This window comes from Gracilinanus agilis, chromosome 1 (genome assembly GCF_016433145.1).
Source record: "Gracilinanus agilis isolate LMUSP501 chromosome 1, AgileGrace, whole genome shotgun sequence".
Lineage (NCBI taxonomy): Eukaryota > Metazoa > Chordata > Mammalia > Didelphimorphia > Didelphidae > Gracilinanus > Gracilinanus agilis.
The window spans coordinates 36401901-36425745 of record NC_058130.1 but is presented as its reverse complement, the minus strand read 5'-3'; the positions used below and the strand labels follow the sequence as shown (position 1 = coordinate 36425745).

At 38.3% G+C, this 23845-nt stretch overlaps 1 protein-coding gene across 1 annotated transcript in view; it reads left to right on the top strand.

The window, feature by feature from the left end:
• FOXP1 (forkhead box P1) overlaps positions 1–23845 on the top strand; it is a 281610-nt gene that overhangs the window by 187773 nt on the left and 69992 nt on the right. Inside the window, exon 8 of the mRNA XM_044661547.1 lies at positions 2448–2658. Within this exon, the coding sequence (XP_044517482.1) occupies positions 2448–2658 (211 nt within the window). The remainder of the gene's footprint in view (positions 1–2447; positions 2659–23845) is intronic.

Genomic DNA, 23845 nt, shown 5'->3' with positions numbered 1-23845 from the left:
ATAACAGTGAACAGGATTTTCTTCACATAAAATATAAAATGGCCCCAAATCAAATAGTTTATCATTTGAAAAATGGGCAACTTCTCCTTTTGATATTTGTTTATTCCTAAACAATACAAGAGGTGTCGACTTGTGTAGTTTCATATTAATACCTTATTATCAACAGAGGAGTCTATTCACTATTGTTTCAATTGAGTAAACAGTGGTGTAAGGGTCAGCGGTATTCACAGGTAATTGTTAGTGTGCAGACAGTCCTGTCAAGCATGTTTGCTAAAAATACATCCCTTCATCCCGTACTGTCACTTTGCAAGGTGTTTGAAAATAATAGCCCAGATGCAGCAAAACAGGACATGGGATTGGGGAGTGACCTTTCTCTTTGTTTAATTTGCCTCGGAGGTTTAATTTCAGGGGACAAGTAATAATTGAATATGTCTAATAACTAAATGCTCATTTGGGACAAAATCCATCAAAATATAATTGGCATTTGATTTTTATGAAAGAAGGATGACTTCGCTTTAAAAGGGTAGATGTGTTCTAGGAATATCTGATCACTTGATGTATAAATTGAAGCTTCCTCTTTAATATATATTAATTGCAAATACTTAAGCATTTGAGCATTTTTGTGGAGAATAGTTACCAGATACCAACTGTTTTTGTTAATGCCACTCTCAGAAAGGCGGGGAAGGTTATTGGTCTGCTGTGCAATAATTTACTCCTCTTTGATATGCAAACGATCCACGGTGAATATAAAAAAATCCTATCAGACTCATTTCACAGTTCTTAACCACTTAGATTCTCTGGAGTCTATCGCCTCATTAGACCCGTGCTCTCCAAAGCTAGCATAATTAAAATCTTTAACAGTTTAGCAAAGTAAAGATGTTTGGCTGATCACGTTGAGATGATTATCTATCCATTGTATTCTAAATGACAAAAATAAATTAAATTTAGACCTTGGCATTTTTTATTATGTGTTTCAAATGAATATAATGCATACAGGCTTCTCCTTTAATTCAATACCTTAGGTTGGTTAAGATACATGCCAGTTTCAACTGCTTTTATAGATTCAGAAAATGGCAGATTTCCTAGGATGGCTGTGTTACAATTGATTGAAACAATGAACAGTGATCCAAAACACCTGGAAATCTAGTTCTGCCACAGGCCCGCCTTTCAACGGGCAGGAGTTCCATTTTTAGGTATCTCTTCAAGAGAGGTTGCTGTTCTTCAATTGCCCTTGTAAACATTTTTTTCTCCTGTATGCTTCTGAACGTAAAGTGTGTCTTCTTTATGTGGGATTTGGGAATTTGGTTCAGTAGAGAAGTGTCATCCGATTAAAGGTGAGGTCACCCAAAATGGCGAGCATGACATATGGATAATGTCTCTACTTCTCACTGGGACATTCCAGTTTACACTTGACATATGTGTCTTAAAGCCCCTGTCCACTTTGACCCCTTTGGAAAACAACAATTTTTTTTTATTACCCACAGCTTATTTAATGTTTTCATTTTACTCGTGAATGGCTCATTAGCATTGATCTAAGAAATGACAGTAATAATAGTGTTACTTGTATAAAAAGTTATACAGTTTTTCAGTAGACACATCCATCAATTAAGGGAGCAGTACTAGAAACCAAAATTAATGAGGAAGATAGGTGTGTTAATGAAATAATCATAGTATAATCAATTTGACTGTTAAAATTTGAAAAGCATTTCAGGAAGACAATATGAATTCATAATTTATGTCGAAAAGTGATTAATAAAAACTATATTTAATAACAAAGCTATTTGTCATCATTTAAGGCTTAAGCACAAAAAATTAGTCATGTTGTGGTTCCTGTTGTCATAATACCATAGTTGAATAATTTTATTTCGAGTCCTTTCTTGTGTCTTAAAATAAGATACCAATTATTCACTTCAGCAAAATGAGTGAATTTCAATTTTGGATGGAGCCTCCCAGGATCATAGATTTAAAACTAGAAGGAACTTTAGAAGGCAGCCAGGCCAACCATCACAATAAAACCTTAGCACTGGGCTAGAAGGAGTGGGTTTCTAGGCCCACTTCTGCTCTGCTGAGTGACCTCATTCACGCGAGGTCTTCATTTTGCTGGGTTTTTTCATCAGTTAAGTGAGCAGGTTGTCCCAGACGTCTGCAGTCCCTTCTATCCCCCAACTTGCTAGAACGATCCAGTTTTAAAATTTCCATTGTAGCCATAGTTCAACAAGAATCCCATTTTAGATGCCGAGCAGTTTCTCAGGAAAGTATGAAGCCTTTAACACACAGATACACACACACACACACACACACACACACACACACACACACACTCTCATACACTCAAAAAAAAAAAACCCAACACTGGGCTTTGTTTACTGAGTCTTTGATTTAATTACTGTTTGAAGAGGACGGAATTAGCTGTTAATTGATTTAATTATCCAATTTGTTTGTTTCAGGCATGATTCCAGCCGAACTGCAGCAACTCTGGAAAGAAGTGACAGGCTCGCATCCAGCAGAAGAAACCCCGAGCAGCAACCATAGCAGCTTGGATCTGTCTTCTTCATGCGTCACCACCTCCTCTGCACCTTCCAAGACCTCCTTAATCATGAACCCCCACGCCTCCACCAATGGGCAGCTAGCAGCCGTCCATACCCCTAAAAGAGAGAGGTAGGAACCCAGGCTTGGCTGGAACGTGGTCAGCTAAGCCATGAACAGCCCTGAAAAGGGGGAGGGGGATGGGGAGAGGGGAAATGCCTCTTTATATCTCACTGATCTCTAATTGGATTCATGGGATGCGAATGTGCATGTAATGACTTCAGAATTTATTCAATATAGACTGTGGTGTGAAGCATCTAATTATTTTCACTTTTTCAACATGGAATTAGTGCTAATGTAGACGTACCCCAGAGCTTATGGTAAGGGGCCACGAGATGCCCGTTTCCTCATTACCTTGTTTGTGTTCAGAGTCCACTCTTCCTCTAGCTGCTTAGACAGGACACTTTTAAGGCCCTTTCCTCTGCGTCTGTGTGAAGACAGAAGGTAAATACATTAAGAGTGGGCTGCAGACAGGCTGTGTGGTTCTGTTGGAGATTAGGTCCTTATGTTGTCATCTCTCGTGATTTGATATCTTAGGTATAGTTGAGGCAGCAAAGCCAACGCTCCAAAGTTCCAACAAAGCAAAAATGAATTTTATGGAGTTTGGTTTCTGTTCATCACATAAGCGGTTTTATATCATTAAATATCATGGAAATGTTTTAAAGTCAGTTGAAACATTTCCTAGCCACATTATTATTTGTTGCTGAAATTTTACATTTAAAAACAGTTCGCATTTCATTTTCATCAGACAGTTAAGGATCTGCCATATAGAAAGTACCATACTAGACAAAGAGCAGAAAGAAAAGGAGGAAAACAATAAAATCTCTGCCGTGAAATCCCTGCCTACAGTTAGGTAGAAGAATACCAAACTGGGGGGAGAGGAGGGAATCACCCAAATCAGGTGAATATTCTTAGATGGTTTGAAGTTAATAAAACCCTAAATTTGCCAGTGGTCCTTCAAATGAATGGTATGAACATTAATTCAGTAAGCATTTATTAAGTACCTCCTGTGTGCCAGACACTTCTTCAAACAGTGCTTTTAAAATATATAATATTCCTATAATCAATCATACCTAACACTATGTAAAAATGTTTTTCATCCAAGATGCTTATGCTTACATATGCTTTACATTAGTTTCATATTTGTATCCCCTAAAGAATTTTTAAATGTGATTTCTTAATAGAATGTAAATTCCTTAAGGAGAAGGACTTTTTTCCCTCTTTTTTTGTTTTCCTCGCCCCTAGTGTAGTGACTGGCATGTAGTAGGAAGTGAATAAATGCTTTTTGGATCAAAATGTTTGGTAAACAGGATAATGCTATTTTTTTTGCTGTTAGTTCTTATATAAGCATAAATGAATGGTTTTTTACATTTGAAAGTATTTTAATGATTATTAATTACTTATTAATTATTCCTTTTAAAAAGCGTTTCATTGTTTTTTCAAATAACAAAATGTATTGAAGCTCGTGGGTTTCCTCTTTCTGGGATCACTTTATTTAAACCATTTTTATCAGGGTAAAGACTAATGACAAAAAAAGCATATCTATTGCATTATGTATTTCATATTATAAATCAGTACCCTTGGTAACAAGTTTGCAGTGATAGGTGATATGAATGTTTTCTTCAGAAAATTCAGGCACACTCATTAGATGATTTTAAAATTTGTGCAGCCATAGGAGAAGCAGCAAGTGATTTAAATATTTGCTAAGCTTATTAGCTTGAAAATGATTTGGAGGATCGAATGAAATAAAGCAAGTGTTCATTGAGAACCACTGGATGAATTCAAGCTTCTGTTGAAGTTAAGGAAAAGTAGACATATTTTCCCATCCAAAAGTCAGGCTTGGATCCTACTTCCTGTATGTGTTATGTTGCCTTTTGTTGTAATATTTTCAGAAAGGAAAACTTCAGATTGCATGAAATAAAAGGTTCTAGATTTAGCTTTGCCTTTCTTTTCTTTGATGTACTAGGGTTTATACCATCCATTTAGTACAGTGATTGAATTACATCTTTATCCATAAGTAGAGCAGGAGACTATACACCGAAGAATGCCCACTGATGCACTTAAGGTTTTTGTTGCAGGCCTGGCGGCCCTTGTGGTGCCTGCCTGCATTTCATATGACACACAAACCTCTTCTTGTTTAGATGCATTGCATTTAGTTTCACGCTAAAAGGATATATATCTGTATTTGGTATAGGAGAGTGGTAGATTAGCCCTGAAGAAAATGGGAAAAGAATAGCCCCTTTTTATGTCTCAAGGTGCATTTAAGAGTAAATGGATCCAAGGCAGAGGCAGCGTAATTCCAGGAGCTGGAAGTTGGTGTGATTCCGTAATGCTCATTTGTATCCTCAGAAGTTAAGCTAAATGTGTCAATATTCTGAATGCCAAACTAGAAGAGGCATTATGGGACATGTGGGCATTTTAATAAAAAGTGTTCCTTTTGGCAGCCCAGCTTTACAATGAGTGTGATCTGGGAAGGAGAAGAAAAGGAAACTCCATGAGAGAGGAAGCATTTTGTAAATATAAAACATTGGGCAAGGTTCTTGGGCTTAGTAGAATTGTCAGGTCACCAATCAGTATGTTTCCATCTAGTCTCCTTTCCCAGAGTTAATAGAGAGTTAGATTGGACAGCAGGGAAGACTTGAGTTCAAATTCTGTTTCTGACCCAAACCTTTGTTTCACCGTATAGTACGTGAAGATGAGAATGACTTTTTTGGGGGAGCAATATTACTTTTTTTTTAACCTTTGCCTTCTGTCTGAGATTTGATACAAGTATTGGATGTTCCATGGCAGAAAAGCAGTAAGGGCTAGACAGTTGGGATAAGTGTCTTACCCAAGGTGACACGTCTAGGAAGTGTCCGAGGTCAGATTTGAACCCAGATCCTCTCAACTCCAAGCCTAGATCTCTATCCACTGAGCCACTATTTATCTATTTATCTAACACCTGTTTACCTGGTGACATCCAAATAAAGCAAACACATCTTGTCTCTCAGTAGAGGGTTTTAAAATGGATGTAAATCATGCTGTAGCAATATCCTTTTCATCCAGGTCTGAGAAGCAGCAGCTCCTTCTTTCTTCAGCCCTTGCTTTGCTTTAAGTTTTCTCTGGCCCTGCCTTTGAAGTTGCCTTCCCTGCTCCCTAATTTGTTTGCACCTCTTGTGTAGGAGCTATTTCAACATTTGAAAATGTCATTTGGTTTTGATTTAACCTACTTCTTGAAAAAAGCTCTTCTGAATTCTTTCTCCCCATTTTCTGTACACAATAGAATAGAACCAGGACAAGGCAGTGTTGGAAGAGGAGGGGTCAGAGTGGGGCACTAGCTAATAATCCACAGGTGCCCAACATTTGCATTTAACTTTGAAAATTACCTTTCCCGAGACTTTTTTTTCTCCTGTGCTTTCCTGAGCTTTTTGTAAGCAGTGGCCAAGGCGGCAGCAGTGGTGATGGTAATAGCCGCAGAGGCAGCAGCAGCAGCAGCAGCTCTGGGGTTTGGTGCCCAGCAATCTGTTAAAGAGATAAATAATCTGCTTTGGCGTGACACTCCTACTCTCCTCTTTAATTTGTCTTACACAAGGAAAATTATAATTAAATCATTCAGGGTAAACCCTTGAGTGTAGAGAAGAAAAAAAAACACACTTTGGTAAAGATTGCCAATAGAGACCAACTTCCCTGTTGGGCTTTGCAGAGACATTGATCAATATTCAGCACTTTTACAGGAGGAGCATTTCACATGATTTGTGAGGCAGATGCCAAAGCTCAAATTAAGCCCTGTTAAGATCCTCTCCTTATGAAATCATGGACATTCAGCATCATTAGAATTCAGCACTAACTCTGTGCTTCATGCTCTGATTTTACTGAGACAATTCAGCAATGTTTATTGTGCTGATTACACATAAATTCATTCAGTGCAATAAATGTACTTCAGTTGTCAATTCCTGAAACAGAGTTATCATATTCAGGAAACAGAATCGAAAGAGTCCATTGCCAATTCTTCTTTATCTTTCCATTGTTTTACTCTGTGATGTAGGTGATTCTTGCAGTGAGGCTTTACCATGATACCTTTAGTCATAAAAACGTTGTCTTGAGCGCTTTCAATTTGCCTGGATTACCAAATTCAGGAATTCAGGTAAAGAAAGTCAGTATACCACGAAGGCAATGCTATTAATATGTTACGTGTGGCCTGGCCTTTTTTATTTTTATGTAGCAAAGTTGACATGTGATTGCAAAGAGCAATCTCTTCCTGAAAATTTAAAGTGTGACATTGTATTACAGAACAAAAACTATTGCCCTTAAGTTAAAAAAAATGTTTTAAACCCTTAATTTCTGTCTTAGAATCAATATTGTATATTGGTTCCAAGGCAGAAGAGTGGTAAGAGTTAGACAATAGTGGTTAAGTGACTTGCCCAGGGTCACACAGCTACAAAAATATCTGAGACCAGATTTGAACCCAGGACCTCCAGTCTCTAGCCCTGGCTCCCAAACCACTAAGCCACTTAGCTGCTCAAGCTTAAATTTTTAAATTTCATTTGGAAGCTAGTTCATGATGAATCAAACCAGGCACTCTACTTTCATTTAAAGTACAAGAGTTTCTTCCATTAAAATGAAAAGTAAAACTGATCAGATTATTTATTATATACCTATCCGCTAGGTCGTTCAAAAATGAAAAATAACTGTTTGTAGAATCTAAATCACTTAAAATTTGAAAACAGGCTATAACCTGTGCACACATACATCCACAGAAAGATCCTATTTTAAATAATTGAATGGGAGGCAAAAAGGGATACCTATAAAAATAAGACTGTCTCCTTTAATTGGACTCCTGTCCTGCTTAGTAACCTTCCATTCTTCATTTAAAATACTAAATGGTCTTTATCTTAGGCAATTCCTGTTTAACCCTTTAGGACTAGTAGTACCAGCCTTTGGACTTTATTTTTTTCAACATTTTATCAGCAGTTTTGTCATTATGAATTTTTTTTCAGTTAGTTACCTTAAGTTTATTTCTTCAGTAGAAAAGAACCTGTCTTTCTTTAAGCTGTTGTTGAAAGAAATGTCTTTAGACCCTGCAATGACAGCGATCGTCATGTATGGCACTTTCTGTCCAGGGGTAATAGTGCCTTCTCAGGAACAGGTGACCCAAACGAAGCACTTTTCTAGATGAAGTCTAACCTACACTCTACACAATAACAATATTACTACTTTGATTTGTATTCTAGCCCTCATTGCTCTATCCCAATATGCTGTTTGCCTGCCTTACTGCCGTTTTACACTTGGCTGCTGACTTCAAGGATTCCTTTACAATAACCTCTCAATCCCTTTGCTTGGTCAGCGGGCTTCATGGCTGTTTCATTTAATGCACATTCTCTATTTTTGATTTGGTGCCTCCAGACATACATTTGACTATATAAGAATGCAGTCTCTGTTTACTGGGCTGGCCATTTTCAAAATCCAAGTCATTTTTGAATATGGTTGTGATATTTACCACTTGACTAAATTCTATCCTGATGAATAAAAATCCTGGCAGTGTTTGGTAGGCTTTACGTTAGGAATTTAATGTCTAAGACATGTTTCCAGAGGGGAGGGCTTTAAGGGGTTGACAGTAGACTAGCTACCTAAGATATGTGGCTCCCTTGACTCTGATCTTGCACCTAACTAGGCATCCTGATTACTCCTCTGATCGAGTACTTTTGAATATGTATATAAAGTAACCAATTTCAGTTTTCTGATTGCTGGGGTGGCAAGTGGGAGAGGTAGGAATAGGAGTCGATAGCCACAGCAGGTAAACGTGGAATGCATCTCATGATAGTTACAGGGACTAAGCCTCCCACAAATGATAGTTTCACTTGCTTCATATAGCTCTATGCGAAGTGACTCATTAATCCCCCCAAATCCAATATGATTGCAAATATTTCTAATGGATAGCCTTGAGTTGCACTAACCAGATACACCAAGACTTCTCATTAGTCCAGTTGGGGTATATTTCTAGTATATTAGGAAAATGGCTGACTTTGTAGCCATTGGACTTTTCCCTACCTTCAACATTACTCTCTGTTCAACCTTGGGGAAAATAATTAATCTGTCTGTGTTTCAGTTTTCTTATCTATAAAATTAGGAGATTGGGCTAGAAAGATAGTCTCTAAGGACTCAGGGACCTTTCCACTTCTTGGTCTATAATCCTATGACAATTTTCCTTTATTTAATCATTCAAATTTATTTCTATTATTTCTCTATTGATATTAAGTAATATGTGTGTTTAAGTATGTTTATATATATTTATATGTGTGTATACACACACACTCCTATTGAGACATATTCAGAGATATTCAGGTGATCATATCTTGTTAGATTTGAAGAATCTGAAAAGCATCAGAGGCCTTTGTAACATCAGAGGTTTGCTGCTTTTGAGGGATAGTGGATTTCTTCCTGCCCTCCGAAGCATGTTTAAAGTTCTAGGAATAAGTGCCGTGACCTTTGCCAGTTATATAGCTGGCTGAATTTTTTCCTCCCATTTTCACCCCGCACATTGTTTTGGATGTTTAAGATTTGAGTAGTTGATGTAATACCGTCCCTTGTCTCATAAAACCACACATGTAGATGGGTGTTCTGGAAGTTTAAGAGAAACAGCTTGGCCTAATGGTTAAAAAGTCTATCTCAGAGCCAGGAAAATAGGACTTGGTTTCAGATCTCTCCTCTGACACATCTGCCTACTTGACCTGGGCAAATCACTTCAACTTTGGACAGCTTCTCTGAGCTAATAATAAACTGGAGAGCAGTTACAGAACAGCTTTGGTAAAGGGAGTTTCTTTATGGAGAGTTCCCTACAAAAGGGAAGTCAGAGATGTAAAGGGAGCTATAGGTGGCTGGATGAACAGAGAGATAGAAAAGGTGTATGTATATAAATGGATAGTTAATACACATATGGATATACATGTGCTTTTAAAATATTTTGGTGGGAATGGTACATACTCTTCCATTGCCAGATTTGTTTCTATAAAGTATGATACGCATCTGTTTTAAGAGGGGATGAAGTAGTTTATATAATTCATAGCAAGATCTACTCCCTTCAGTGTATTTAGTCCCACTTTGTGACTATCAAAGCCATTGTGTTCTATTATATAGTAAACGGGGGTGGAGGTATGTTTTTGGTTTTTTTTTTCCCCTAGGAGAGGGTTGGGTTTTTTTCTTTTTATCCTCATTGATGAACAGCATTGACCGAGGGCAGTCTCAAAATATGTCTAGTTGTTCCCTTTTTTGCAAAATAACTGATTGGTGGCAGTATTGCCTGAAGAACTAATATTTATCCACACCTCTTTTAAGTAGATGCCATCTCCCATCCTTCCTCCCCACCTAATCAGTGCATCTTCCCACCATTCAACAAAGCTGTATCTTTTCCCTATCTGCCCAGTTGTGTCTTTTAGAAGGAAGGATGGAGTTGAATGGTGGACATAGAGATTGCTACAGGTTTATAGGGACTCTGTAGGACATTTAGAGGGAGGTTAGTGGCAAAAGTAGAAATAGAAGCGGAATTCTATGGTGTGTAAACATGGCTTTTGCACCATGATAGTTCCAGGGACTAAGCTGTGTACAATGATTTCACTTGCTACAGATACATAGCTCTGCATGAAATGACTCATTGATTCTCCCCACCCCCCACCCCCAAGTCCAATATGGTTGCAAATATTTCTAATGGACAGTATCATGGAATCATAGATCTAGAATAAAAAGGAACCATCTAGTCTAACCCACTCATTTTACAGAGGAGGAAACTGAGGCAAGGCTAAGTGATTCGCCTAATGTTGTAAAATGTAGTAAGTAGAACTAGGATTTGAACTTGACTTATATTATTTCAGACCTTAAATTCTTTTTACTAGACTAGCCTACCTCTCAAAGCACCCTTAGTCTAATTAAGAGTCTACCCCAAACATAAAAGCTGGAATAAACTATCATCATGCTTTTAGTTTCATCAAAATATTGGATTTGTCTTAATATTTTGCTATTATACGTTATCAGTTACTGCTTGCTCTTATACATGGCTGAAAGGAATCTCTCAGGGAGACTAAATGTAATGTTACCTCCTGTCATTCAGATATTCAGGGAATACAGAAGAATATCTAAAATGTTGGACTGTGGTAAGAGAGCAAGTTTACTGGTTTTCTTGACTTTGGCTTGCCACATAATAAAAATCAGCCACTATTGTCTAACTAACAGCTGTCATAGTGTCACACATAAAATACTGAGTGCCATTTAAAGGTAACATACTGTTGTTAGACTCTATGTTTTCTGATTTATTGTGTTTTAATGACTGAAAAGCGGTTTTCTATAAAAAGAACATAATTTATACTAGATGGTAACATTCATTTCCAAAACAGCATCGGTATTTATTTTTAAACTTTCTTAGACTCTTTTGTAAGAATATTTATCGCCCTCGTGCCCGATTCCCTCATGACGTAATGATTTAGACCTAAATCTCTCCCTTTAACCTGTATTGCAGATGTGTTTTTTCTGAGGGGTTTAAAGACTCTTGTCTTTTTGTTTTCCTTTGTTTGGGATTTTGTTTTTGTTTTTTTCATTCCTGTCAAACACCTTAGGATGGAGTCCTGCCTTCATGTTTGTAGAGAAACTATCTCCTCAACCTTTCCCAGATTAAAGGCCTACGAGGTCTTGGAATCTCGTGGTCCTTCATTAACTGTGGGAGCAGAGATAGCGTTGAGAGCTTATTGTAAATGAGAGACAGTTAAGAGAAATGTGGAGACTGCCTGGATGGAAATCTTAGCTTGCACCTGTCTCCTGGGACTGGCAGGGATACTCCCTTCCTTCGCTTTTGCTCCGCAACATGGTTCTCTTCATTTAACATGGAAGCAAGCTACCGCTCACTGGGGCAATGCAAATGATGGTGTTTCATGTGTATAGTCTTCTTAAAGTTCTTTATTTCTCCTTTTGTAATCAGTCAAGGCATAAGTATATTATAAAGTATATTCTCCTCATTAAAACAATGGTGTAAGCTCACAAAGGGAAATTGTTCATATGTGTTCCAGCTTGTCATTCCAAGCTGTGTGAATAAAGAAGATAACTATTCCATTGGGAAACTATTTCAGGAATTGAGCAACAGATATGCTAGCCAGAGAATTCTCTTAACTGTGATTTTCCTTTTGTGTGTACTCAAAAATAACATCCTGATGGGTCCTTAAATGCCATTTCATGTACAGAGCACAATTTCCACAGCACAGGTGGTGCTAATATAGGACAGTCCCCCAGGCACTTGTCGCCAAGAGTTGTACAGCTTGTTCAATGTCTGCATCCATATGGCGAGCTGTCCCATTCATAGAGAGACATTGTAGTGGTGCCTGTGGGTGCTGTGGTCAATGTAGTGTACAAAGGAGATTTTAACTCTCCGCAGCCTATGTAATGCAGTTTATTTTATTGGAGATCTGTGTTATGCCATTTAAAAAAACGCATCAATTCAGAGGAAATGCCAGAAGAAGCTTTCTGGTTTATTCTCTCCTACCACCCCTCCCTCCCTCCCTTTTTCATTTTTAGTAGTTCATAGTTAGCTCAGCAGGTGTATTTCTTCAGCAAGAGAACTTATTTATTAAATAGTATAAACCTTTCTGGGTTGATTCTAAATGAATAAACTTTGAATTGAAGAATTGTCTGTCATTTATAGAGTTGTGTATCGTTTTCTGAAATACCGTTATTTTTGCCGCCTTCTTTTAAGAAGAAAGGAAAACCGTTCAGGCAGTTGAACACCCCGGACCCGGACTTCTGTGGGTTCTACTTAAGGGGCTTTCCCAAGCCCCCAAAAGATATTCCAAGAATCAGTTTATCATCAGTTTTCTCAAGTCCCTCATTGTACCTTGAAACCTGAGAGTAAAATATTCCCCAGAGGTGATAGAACTGCAACGGGAGAATCAAATGAAAAAGCTTTCCCCCTGGAGAATGGAGAAAACAGGCAGATCCTAACAGCACTTTAGAAAATTCACCAGAAAGCAAAATTGTTTAGTCCACAATTTATAAAACAAAATGTTGTTCCGCTTTTGTGTAACTATTTCTGTTCTTGTCTCATAGACAAACAGACACCATAGCAACAGTAACACATGATATTTATACTACCTGCAAGACAGAGCACTTCCCTAAACAAATAAAAGGCACAATTTGTGACCTTCACATTTCAATCCTGTTTAGAGTACAAGCTCATGGAGATTCTGACCATTACCATTCTGACTGTTTGGGGGTTTATTTCTTGGTTGCTTTTTTTTTTTTTTTTGTATCTTTCACATCTGTGAAGTGAACATTAGGAGAAATTTGAAAGTGTTTTATGACCCAAGAATTTCTTACCCCTGATGAGGCAACTGCCTTCCCAAGGCCATTTTGTTTCTCTCCTAGGATTCTGGCTGAGCATTCTACAGGGTTGATATTCAGTATAAATACTTTTGATCATGAGATAAAGAAATCAAAGTCTAGAAGTTTCTTGCTTTTATAACTCAAGTTATCAGTTGAATATATTTTAGTACATATGATCCCCTATATTCAACTTACATTTTCCCCTATGAATCACATTTATGACAACAAGATGTCTCATGTTAAAGATCAGTGTGAGAAATAAATGGCAGTGTACTTTAATTAGAAGAAAAAATTGACACCAAGATGCTGGAATAATCCAGTGTCATTTGAATAAATTAGAGGATTGTAAAGACAGAAATAAAATGAAATTTAGCAAGGGTAAAAGGAAAGTTATCCACATAAGAAAAGAGTTTTTAAAAGTACATACTTCTCTAACTCGAGCAGATGTGCCACTAATGAAAGCACTTGGGCACTTTATAGAAGGAAGATTGATGACGAATATCAAAAGTCAAGCCGATTTTAAAATAATATCTGTTAGTTGAATAAGGCCAGGTTGTAGGTTTGTGTGACACCATTTAAATCTCATTTGAAGTTCTCACACATAGTTTAGAAGTACCTTGCTGTTGCAAGAATACAGAAAAAAGTGGGCAAGAAAGTAGATCAGCATGTTAAAGGGCACAGGACTGAAAGGCTGAGGAGAGAAAATTAAAAGTAATTAAATACTAAACAGTACTTCCAAATGGATATTGTAAATATAAAAACAGATAAGACAAAGAATACGATACATTGGTTTTCAGTAGGAAGTATTAATGGGTCTTCTAAACCATACATGAAGATCCCTCCAGACCTCATATTGACTTACAAACCACATCCTCACATTCTTTATGTTCTAACATTTTTATTTATTTTGTTCAATATTTCCCTATTATACTTTCATCTGGTTTAGTCCTCATTCAGGACTGTTGTGGGTTCACAGGCTGCATTGGATGCCTTTGTCCTAGAGCAGTGATGGGCAAACTTTTTAAAGAGGGGGGCCAAAGGAAAGGAAATGCTCATCTGTCAGTCTGTTTCGGAGGCAATTCTTTCAGAGTTTCATTGTATTGTATCCTACTCATTGTATTCATCAAATTAGGAATAATGTCTCCCAGCTGGACAGAACATTTCAGGGGGCCACATCTACCTTGCAGCCTGTAGTTTGCCCATCACTGGTCTAGAGTGAAACATCTACTGTCCTTATCCATCCTTTCTATGGCCTCTCCTTTTTTTAGTGCCAAGCAGATTACAGAGGATGGAGATATATGCATGAAGTGATCGTGTTGAGAATGATTATGATATAAATTATATAGAAAACCTGACTCCAAATTGAGGCTAAAAGTGGATTTTTCCTTTGAATAAAAAATCAGCAAGAACATGGGGCCAATGTTTAGTGATTTGGGCAACTGAGAGAGCCCTTCAGTAGATTTCATTTTGTAGTTGGAATCACTTGTGGCATGATCTGCATTCTGGCCTTTTCTTATTGTTTTCTTAAATGATCCAGCAGGCCTTTAAATTAAGCATCTACTTTCTATATAACACTGCAATGGGCAATGTTCTTTGTAAGAACATTCTTTGATGAGGGGTGGAAATAGCTCCTCTGCACAGCTTCCAAAACAATATTCTTATACAACCCATAGGAAGCCTGCAGATGTTGTCCTGGTGAAGAGAGTCATTGGTGTAAAACCTTCTTGGTATAGAAACTCCTTGTACCTGTGCAGAATGCAAGTCACCTTTAACTTATAGAGAGTTGCCTGAAACACTAAGCTGTCATTGGTCTGTGGTCTGTCAGGCTACCATCTCAGATGTTTTGGAGTCAGGAATTTAGATGATAGATTGGGAGCTGAAAGGGAGGTTGGAGGTTCCTAATACAAATTGTTCGCTGTATAGACAAGGAACATGAAGCCTACAGAGACCATCAGTGACTTGTTCCAGGCCACCCAGGTAGTAAGTGGCAGAGCTGGGATTTGTCCCCATAACTTTTTTTTAAACCCTTACCTTCCATCTTGGAGTCAATACTCTGTATTGGCTCCAAGGCAGAAGAGTGGTAAGGGTAGGCAATGGGGGTCAAGTGACTTACCCAGGGTCACACAGCTAGGAAGTGTCTGAGGCCAGATTTGAACCTAGGACCTCCCATCTCTAGGCCTGGCTCTCAATCCACTGAGCTACCCAGCTGCCCCCCCCATGTCCCCATAACTTTTGACATGGGTACAGTGCCCTTTCTGCTGCTACTTCCCCCTCCCCATGCCTTCCAAACTTCAAGGCCATCCTCCAACTCAATAGCATTCTGCTAACCCGAACAAGAATTATTAACATGAGGAGGCTAAGACTCAAAGAGATTAAGTAATTTGCTTATAGTCACATAGCTAGGATGTGCCAAACTGAGCCTTGAATGCAGGTCATTTTAACATTTTACTCCAGGTCTTATACTTGGTATTGCTTTAACCAAAGATGTGATATATATGATATATGATACAAATTTAATTTGAAAAATACATAACAACAATGAGAATTTTACATGTAGCACTTTAAAGTTTGTAAAGTTTGCGTTATAAAGATTAACTTATTTGATCTTCACAGTCCTGGGGGGTAGATACATTTATTATCCCCATTTTACAGATGAGGAAGCTGAAGCCCTGGGAGGTTAAATGACTTGAGCAGGGTTACCTAGCTAGTGTCTGAGGCTGGATACCAACTCAGGTTTTCCTGATTCTGGGTCTAGTGCTTTTTCCACAAGACTCCTGGCTGTCAAAAGGCAAGATAAGACTTATTTTCAAGACCACAGAGAAGCAACTGAAATCTAGTGTTGCTTCCTGAAAATTAGACACAAGCCAAGAGTCCACTGGATCCAAAGTCAGAGGTCCAACATTGGAATTCTCTCTACTTCTCTACTAACTACAGTGATCTTGGAGTGGCTTGAGTAATTTAAATTCTCTAGTCCTCAGGTTCCACATCTGTAAAATGAGAGGAATTAATTTCCTTCTAAAATTTGAGATCTCAATCTATGGTCATATTCCTCTTTATACCAGCTTCCTCCCTCTAGCTCTCTAGTTCAGAGGTTCATAGAATATATAACTGGAATGAACCTTTGAGACTGTTAATGAAGGACTCAATCATTGAGAAGTGAGCTATTTTGCCTCAGTTTACTCAAGTGTTCAGTATCAGTCAGGATTTAAACTTAGGATCTCAATCTAGCATTATTTCTGCTAGCCCTTTCTGCCTTTTTGTTCACTCCCGTAACTTCTCTTTTGCTCTTTACCAAATTTTAAGTGAACTCCTGCAGATGGTGTGCAAATGGCCTAGAAAGTTCTAGAGTTAAAATTAACAAAAAACTATTGAGACTGAAAACTGGGTGTTTGCTTTACATTTCCTAAAGAGCCCTTGGTTCTTATGGCATATGGACAGCATTCTATGTAGGCATTGTGACTCACCATGTTCAAACAAACGTCCATTGGCATAATAGGAATGTCTACCTAACAGTGTTAATAACTTTTGGATTAGAAAGCTCTAAGAATGTATTGACACAGTTGCTCATAACCACTCCTTGGAAAGCATTATTTTAATTTTTTTTTATTGGAGCACTCTGGGTAATGCTGTCTATGCAAACTCTAAGTTACAAACTCAGCAGTGAGTCAAGACTGCCAGTAGTTTCCTGATGAAATGTGGCAAAGACCTCTGTCTTTCTTATTCCTTCACTTCCCTTGTTCTTCACTTATCACTAACTAAGCACTGGCCTGTTCGGTATTTGTGATTGACCAAGGAAAATACCATTCAGTCACAAATACAAAAGCTCAGTTTCCATGTTCCATTGTACTACAGCTCTGGAGACTCCTGAGCTTTGGGAACAAAAATGGGATGATTTGCCCTGTTTAACTCACGGAGTTACAGTGGTTGTGAAAGGAGAGGAGCTTCCAGTCTTATAAGCAAGCAAAGCATATTATTCTATTTAACCTTAGATCCATTACTAAAGCAGCAATTAGCCATTTGCCACTTACCCCCTTTAGAGGGTAATAAATGCCAACTGGATGGTTTTGTATTTGAAAGCAGCCATTGCAATGTGCTCTGGCCTTTAGGTGCATATTCTTCTTCTCTCAGTGTGAACCTCTAAGCTCCCGAGTTCACGTATAGAATACAAGCCCTGTTGAAGGTAAAGAGAGTGACTCAGAATAAATTCAAGAGACATACATGCCACAGCTGCAGATTTGGGTTGTGTAAGTACAAGGTGTGAGACTGGTTTTACTCCAGGATTTCTGTGCATGTTGGGTTTCTGTGGGATGTTGACTGAGCCTAAAATTAACCTGAAATAGATTCAGCAGGGTAATAGTCAGACTTGACCTTCCATGTATTCCTTCGAATATCCCAGGTTTTTTCAAGATAGCTGTGCTCTGCTCATGTGTATTCAGTAGGCACAGTCTGGAGACACCTAATAGACTGTCGGTGTGTTATGTGTTCCTGCTTTGCAGTACACTCACACTTATTGACTCAGTAGCATATGCAAAGATATGCTTACGTTCATCCTCTAAACTCCAGTGATGGTCTGGCAATCTTTTTACCAACTTTCCTAGAGCCAAATCACTAAGTACATATATGCTATGGTAGTAGGAAGAAAAAGCAGTAAATGGAATGACTTTAACAAAATAAATAATTTCTCTTAGCCTCAGTTTCCTCAACTGTAAATTAAGGGATCTGGACCAGATGATCTCCAGGGTCCAATAATATAGAAAAATATACCTGAATTTTTCCTAGCCCAATTAACTTTCTTCAAGTTGCTTCTTGCTCTCAATTCCAAAAACATTGGTTATTTGACAGAATATTTCTTGAGAATTTCTGTCCCAATGAAGGATGTATAATCCATGACAAACTCACAATTTCAATCCACCCAAAAAGTACAGTCCCTGAAAACACTTAAACAAAACAGCATAAAAATTTGATTGTGACTGATAACAGATACAACCTTACACTCTATAGTTTACTGTTTGTTTAAAGAAAGGAAGGGTGTGTGCTTTCACTAGAATAATTAGCATCAATGCTGTCCATTGTTTTTGATCTGAGTTTTGTTGCCATGTAAAGTTGTTTTCATTTGTTTGGTTGTATTCATTAAATACAGTCTTTTAGTTCTTTCCTTTCTCTGGATTGCTTTAGATAAGCCCTCCCTTATTTCTTGGAATCCTTCCTTTTCTCCTTTCTGTACTGTAGGGTACTATTCCACCACAGTTATTATTCTTTTCTTTGTTTAACCACTCTGATCATAGAGCTATATCTGGAAGGAACTTCAGAGGTCATGTAGTCAAGCCTCCTCATTTGTTAAATGAGGAAACTTGGGCCTAGAGCAGTTATGTCCTGCCCAAGATCACACAGAGAGGAAGTAGCAGAGCTGAGGGTTCACACTGAAACAAGATGACTCCAAGTTCAGTCATTTATCCCCTTTACTTCTGTGGGCTCGTGGTTTATTTCCAGATTTCGGGTGTTACATTGAGTGTGGATGTGGAATTTTCTTAAACATTAAACATTTATCGAACATTTACAATGTGCAGAATATGGAGAGACACACAGTGAACTTGAGATGATGTAGGGATTCTGCTGTCAACCAGCCAAACAGAAGGTTATGACACAGGCAGAGATCGAAGCCTTTGGGATATAGGTGTAAGGTCTGGGACGGTACCAATTGGAGGAATCGGGAGGCATCACGACTGAAGTGGCATTTGTTTTGAGGTTTACATGACATTTTGGAACTCAACAAGCAAAAAGGAGATTAAAGATACTCTAGGCTTAGTGAACAATGCAAGAGGCAGGAAAACAGGTTTGTGTGATAGAGTGGGAGCAGTCCAGATGTCTGCAGCATAAAGCATCCAGTAGGGAATAGTAAGAGATAGCAAAAAAGGCAGGTGGTCCCCAAATTTGATCATAGGATTTAGTTTTAGTTTTTATTTTATTTTGAACTTACAATGGTAAGAGGGGGAGCATTTCCATATAGACTGCAATATCCAGAAGGAAGGAACAGCTAAGTGTCAAATGAAGTAAGGGAGATTGAGGAGTACAAAACTTTCACTGAGTAGAAAGCAGCCCATATGTACAAAATATAGGGAATGGCTAAACATAAGGTAGTATATGAATACACTGGAATATTTTTGGTGCCAAGGATATGACTTAGAAAATAGTGGTGGTGAAGGGGACTCTTCTAGGATATGATGCAAAGGGAAAGGAAGAAAACCAAAACCTTATACATATGCCAACTTGCAAGTATATTATTAATAATCATAATCATAAATATGTCTAGAATAAAGTACAGAAAAGAGAAGAAAGGAATCAGAAACAAATAGGATTTTTTGTTATGATCTTGTTAACAATAAGTGCTTTTTGGAAAAGATAACTGTAAATACTAAAAAGTTTCAAAGATTTGTCTTTATTCTTTGTGTATTTGAATGTTTTGTTGATACTAAGTTTAGAATTTTTTTTTCAATTTAAACTTTGGATTTGGCGATTAGCCTGTCAGAGGTGACTTCGAAGAGAGCAATTTCCATCAAGTGGTGGGAGGTAGAAGTCAGATTGCAAGCACTTGAGTAGGTGGTGACATGGAGGCATTGGCATAGACAGTTTTCCCTAGAATTTTGGCAGAGGGCAAGAAAAGATGTGGGCTGCTGTATGGATGGAGTATGGGGTAGAAGAGTCAAGGGACAGAATTTGTAGGGTTGGAAAGGTCTTATGGACAAATAAAAAGGAACTGATATAGAAAGATTACAGGGATGACTTGGGAAAAGAACACTAGCTTTGAAGGCAAAGGACCTCAATTCAAATCCTTATTCTGCCATAAGGTTTCCTTTGTAACCTTTGGCAAGTCATTTCGTCCCTCTTGGATGGTTTCCTCATTTGAAAAAATGAGGGCTTAAGATATGGTTGTTTCTGAGATCCCTTCCAGCTATATATACACCTATATGAAAAGAAGTCTGTTGAAGGTGGGGTGGTGCTAGATCAAGATTTCAGGTGATATGTATGAGGAGATCCAGGGTTTAAGTAGGTAGAGAAATTAGTCTTAGAGGGGAAATGTATAACTTATATCCTTGTAATCAGAAGGAAGAAGGAAAGAATGGCTAATAAGGCTAAGAAATTTTGATGATTAGAAAACGGGAAAGAAGCTCTTGTCAGAACACCAAAATAATCTACTACAAGATCCTTGGGCAGTAAATGAGGGAGACAGTAAAGCAATACAGGGCTTGAGAAGATATTTAAAAAGTCTGAAACAGTGGGAGAGAATGAGAGAGAGGGAGAACTTTAGAGAACAACAATGAGAATCCAGTGAAATCATCCCTCATAAATCTTGTAGCAGGTGAATCAGTTTGGTTTTTTGATTTTTTTTCCAGCAATGTTTAGCAACTGATGGGCAAAAGCAGAGAAATCCAATGGCAGTGTTTAGCAAGGATAAGGATTAGCAAGTCAGGAATAGCACAAGGTCATCTACTCTAGGATGGTGGCTATTAAATCATCAAAGTGAGAGATCATGGAGTCAAGGCTGGGTTTAAAAGCAAGCAAAGCCAGGGTGAGGGAGATAGACTGGAAGAGAGTTTTGGGACGGCCAGTACTGACATAAAGTAGAGGTTTGGGTTTAGTGTCTTCCCTTCTCCCTTCTCTCCTCAACTCCTGGAAACAACTTTGTGTTTGCTTTCTACATTTTTACAATTTGTTTTTTGGGCTCTTGTTATTTCCTTTTCAAATGATGTCAACTCATTGTACTTGGGGGCTTTCATTTCTAGCTTAGTCAGACACTATGTTCGGCAGTTAGGGTGCAGGATAGCCACTTCATGATAATGATGCTCAATGAGATTGTGTTCAGAGAGTGGAACTGTAAGTTCAGGTCCTAGAAGATGTTGGAATTCTTGAAGATGAGGTTTTGGGTGTTTGGAATGAAATTAGGTATATAAAAGGAGTTGGATTTGAGAGATTATGCAATTAGAATGTCATAGAGATCGCCATCATGAAGCCTGAAGACTTCAAAGAAAATGGCAGATAACAGAATCCAACAGAAGACCATAAGCTAGATCCTAAAGATGCTGAGAACTTTGGACTACTAGCCAGGAAGTCAGCAAATGACAACAATTAGGATGGTTAGGAGTGTAAATAAACTGTATGGGTTTCAAAAAGGAAAGTTTATAATAATTCACAATGAGAGAGTGCTTTAAGGTTTATGAAGCATTTTCCTAACAGCCATATTAAGTAGTGGAGTAGACTGGAGGAAACCCCAGATGTTGCCTGAGCCCATATCCCCACTTGGCCCCTGACACTTTAGACCAGTCTTTGGGTCTCTCCTCCACTATAAAAATAAGATGGTTGAGCCTAGGTGATCCCGAAGATACTTCCACATATTATCGATGATCAACGATCTGCAGCATATAAAAAGCTACTAAGTTATCCGAGCTAGATATAGACCCACATCTTTGGATTTCTGGTCTTTCACCTCATTGGCTTTAAGTATTGATGTGGCATAAGAATAGCTTGGAAGCACCAGGATGTCAAATCTTTCTGGACGTATAAGTAGGAGCTGTTTAAGTAACTGAACCCAAAAAAGCAATCATAAACTATTTCATGTTAATTTAGAAGGAAGACTCCAACGAATTGCCTTAATATACAATTTTGTTAGACTGCTAAATCTAACAGACTTTTTACTTAGCAACCTTTGCCTCTGTTGACTTCATCTCCTTGGTACATTCTTCTCTAGGCTTCTCTAATTGCCCTCTCCTGGCTCTCCTGTTATTTGCAATCCCCCCACCCCCACTCCTGCTCTTTCTCCTATGTTTTATTTTCATGCTAGTCGTACCCTGTATGGTGTACCCAAGGCTCTGATCTGGACCCTCCTTATCCCTCTATACTGTTTCCTTTGGTGACATCAGCTCCTGTACATTCAATTATCATCTCTGTACTGATGGTTTTCAGATGTATTATCTAGCCTCAAGCTTCTTCTCAAGCATTAGTCATCTTGAGCCAGTACCCTCTAGTCATCTACCCTAGACAGCTCAGCTGGCTCCAAACTGAATTTTTTATCTGTCATCTCAGACCCTCCCCTCTTGCTAACTTTGTTACTCTCAAGAATATCCCCATCCTTCCAGGCTCTTAGGTTTGCAACCTAGGTGTTTGATTGGACCCCTCAACCTTATTGCCTATTTCCTGTCTATTTCTAGTGTTGTATCAATTCTACCTTTGCAACAAGCCTTACAGTGCCCCCTTCCCCCTATTGCAGCAGCCCTCTGGTTGCCCTCTCTGCCTCTCCCTACTTCAGTTATCAAAGTACAGATCTGACTGTGTCACTCCCCTGTTCTGTCAACTACTATAGCTCCCTATTTATTGCTTCTTCTATTTGGCTTTTAAAGCCTTTCTTAAGTTGTTCCGTTTTGCCCTGGAGTTCAGAACAGCAGGTGGAGTTAATGTAGAGGAAAATGTAGTCTTGATATCAAGGAAAACTTAACTGTTGACTATCAGAAAGTGCTTTGGGCTAAGTTCAGAGGTAGTGAGCTTCTAGGTAACTGAGGTCTTTTTACCAAGTTTGGATAGCTCCCTAGGCAGAACTGTTGAAGGGATTCTTTTTCAACTATGGGTTGGGTTATACAGCCTCTGAGATTTCTCCTAAGTAGAAAATGTCTATGATTCAGAGGAGAGGGTTGGAGCTGTGGCGTCTTGAGGGAAAAGCCCAATTTCATTTAAATTGCAGAGGTATAATAATAATGGTAATTATTATTGTTGTTATTATTTGTATACAATACCTAAAGGTTTATTATAATAATCATTGGACTAACATTTACACAGCTTTAAGATTTGCAAAATGAATTGTACGTATTTATTCATCTAACTTCACAACAACCCTGGGAGGTTTATTATATTACCTTCTCTTTACTACTGATAAATCTGAGAGGTAGAAAGGTTAAGAGATTATCCCAAGGTCACACAGCCAATAAGTGTCTGAGGCTAGATTTGAACTTAAGACTTCCTGCCTCCAAGCTTAGAATTCTCTGCTGAAGAGATCTGAACTACTGGGAATGAGAGAGAGAGAGAGAGAGAGAGAGAGAGAGAGAGAGAGAGAGACAGAGAGAATGACAGAGACAGACAGAGAGAGAGACAGAGAAAGACAGACAGACTGACAGGGAGAGAGACAGGGAGAGGGAGAGGCAAAGAGCATAATAAAGCACCCCAAGAGACTGATAAAAGGGATTGTACCTAGGAGAGAATAGAGCTGAGAGTACCATATTCACCAATGTAAAATCAACTGGGGAGATTGATTCCTGGTGTTTGTGGGTATAACACACACATTCAGTGTTTGACAATTCGCAGATTTGAAGAGAGTCAGCTTAGCAAAATGCATAGACTTACCTTTGATCTAGATTAAAGTTTCAAATCTATCAAGTGCTTTTTGTGTAAATGTGGGTTTACATTAACTTCTTAGCACCCCACCCAAGCAACTGTAAAGATTGGAAGCTATTATTGTTGGTCTGCATCAATGGAAGGAGGTTCCACACTGGGACGTCTCTACACTACTACTATTAATAAATAATTGGCCTTTATATAGCACCTGTTATGTGCCAGGCACTGTGCTAAGCATTTTACATACATTATCTCAGCAGATCCTCACAACTTTGTAAGTGCTATTATTATCTCCTTTTTTACCATTGAGGTAACTGAGACAAACAGGTTAAATGGCTTGTCCAAGGTCACACAACCAGTAAATATCAGAGAGCAAATTTCAAGACCTTCTTGAATCCAGGCCCTACTCTATCCACTATACTACCTAGCTGCCTCAATAAAATCAGAGGTTTGCATTGAGAAATTCAAAAATTACTACAAAAGAAAATTTTAATAATTCCTAAACTTGTGGATGAATACTATGTCTTCTCCTTTGTTTGTTTTTGGT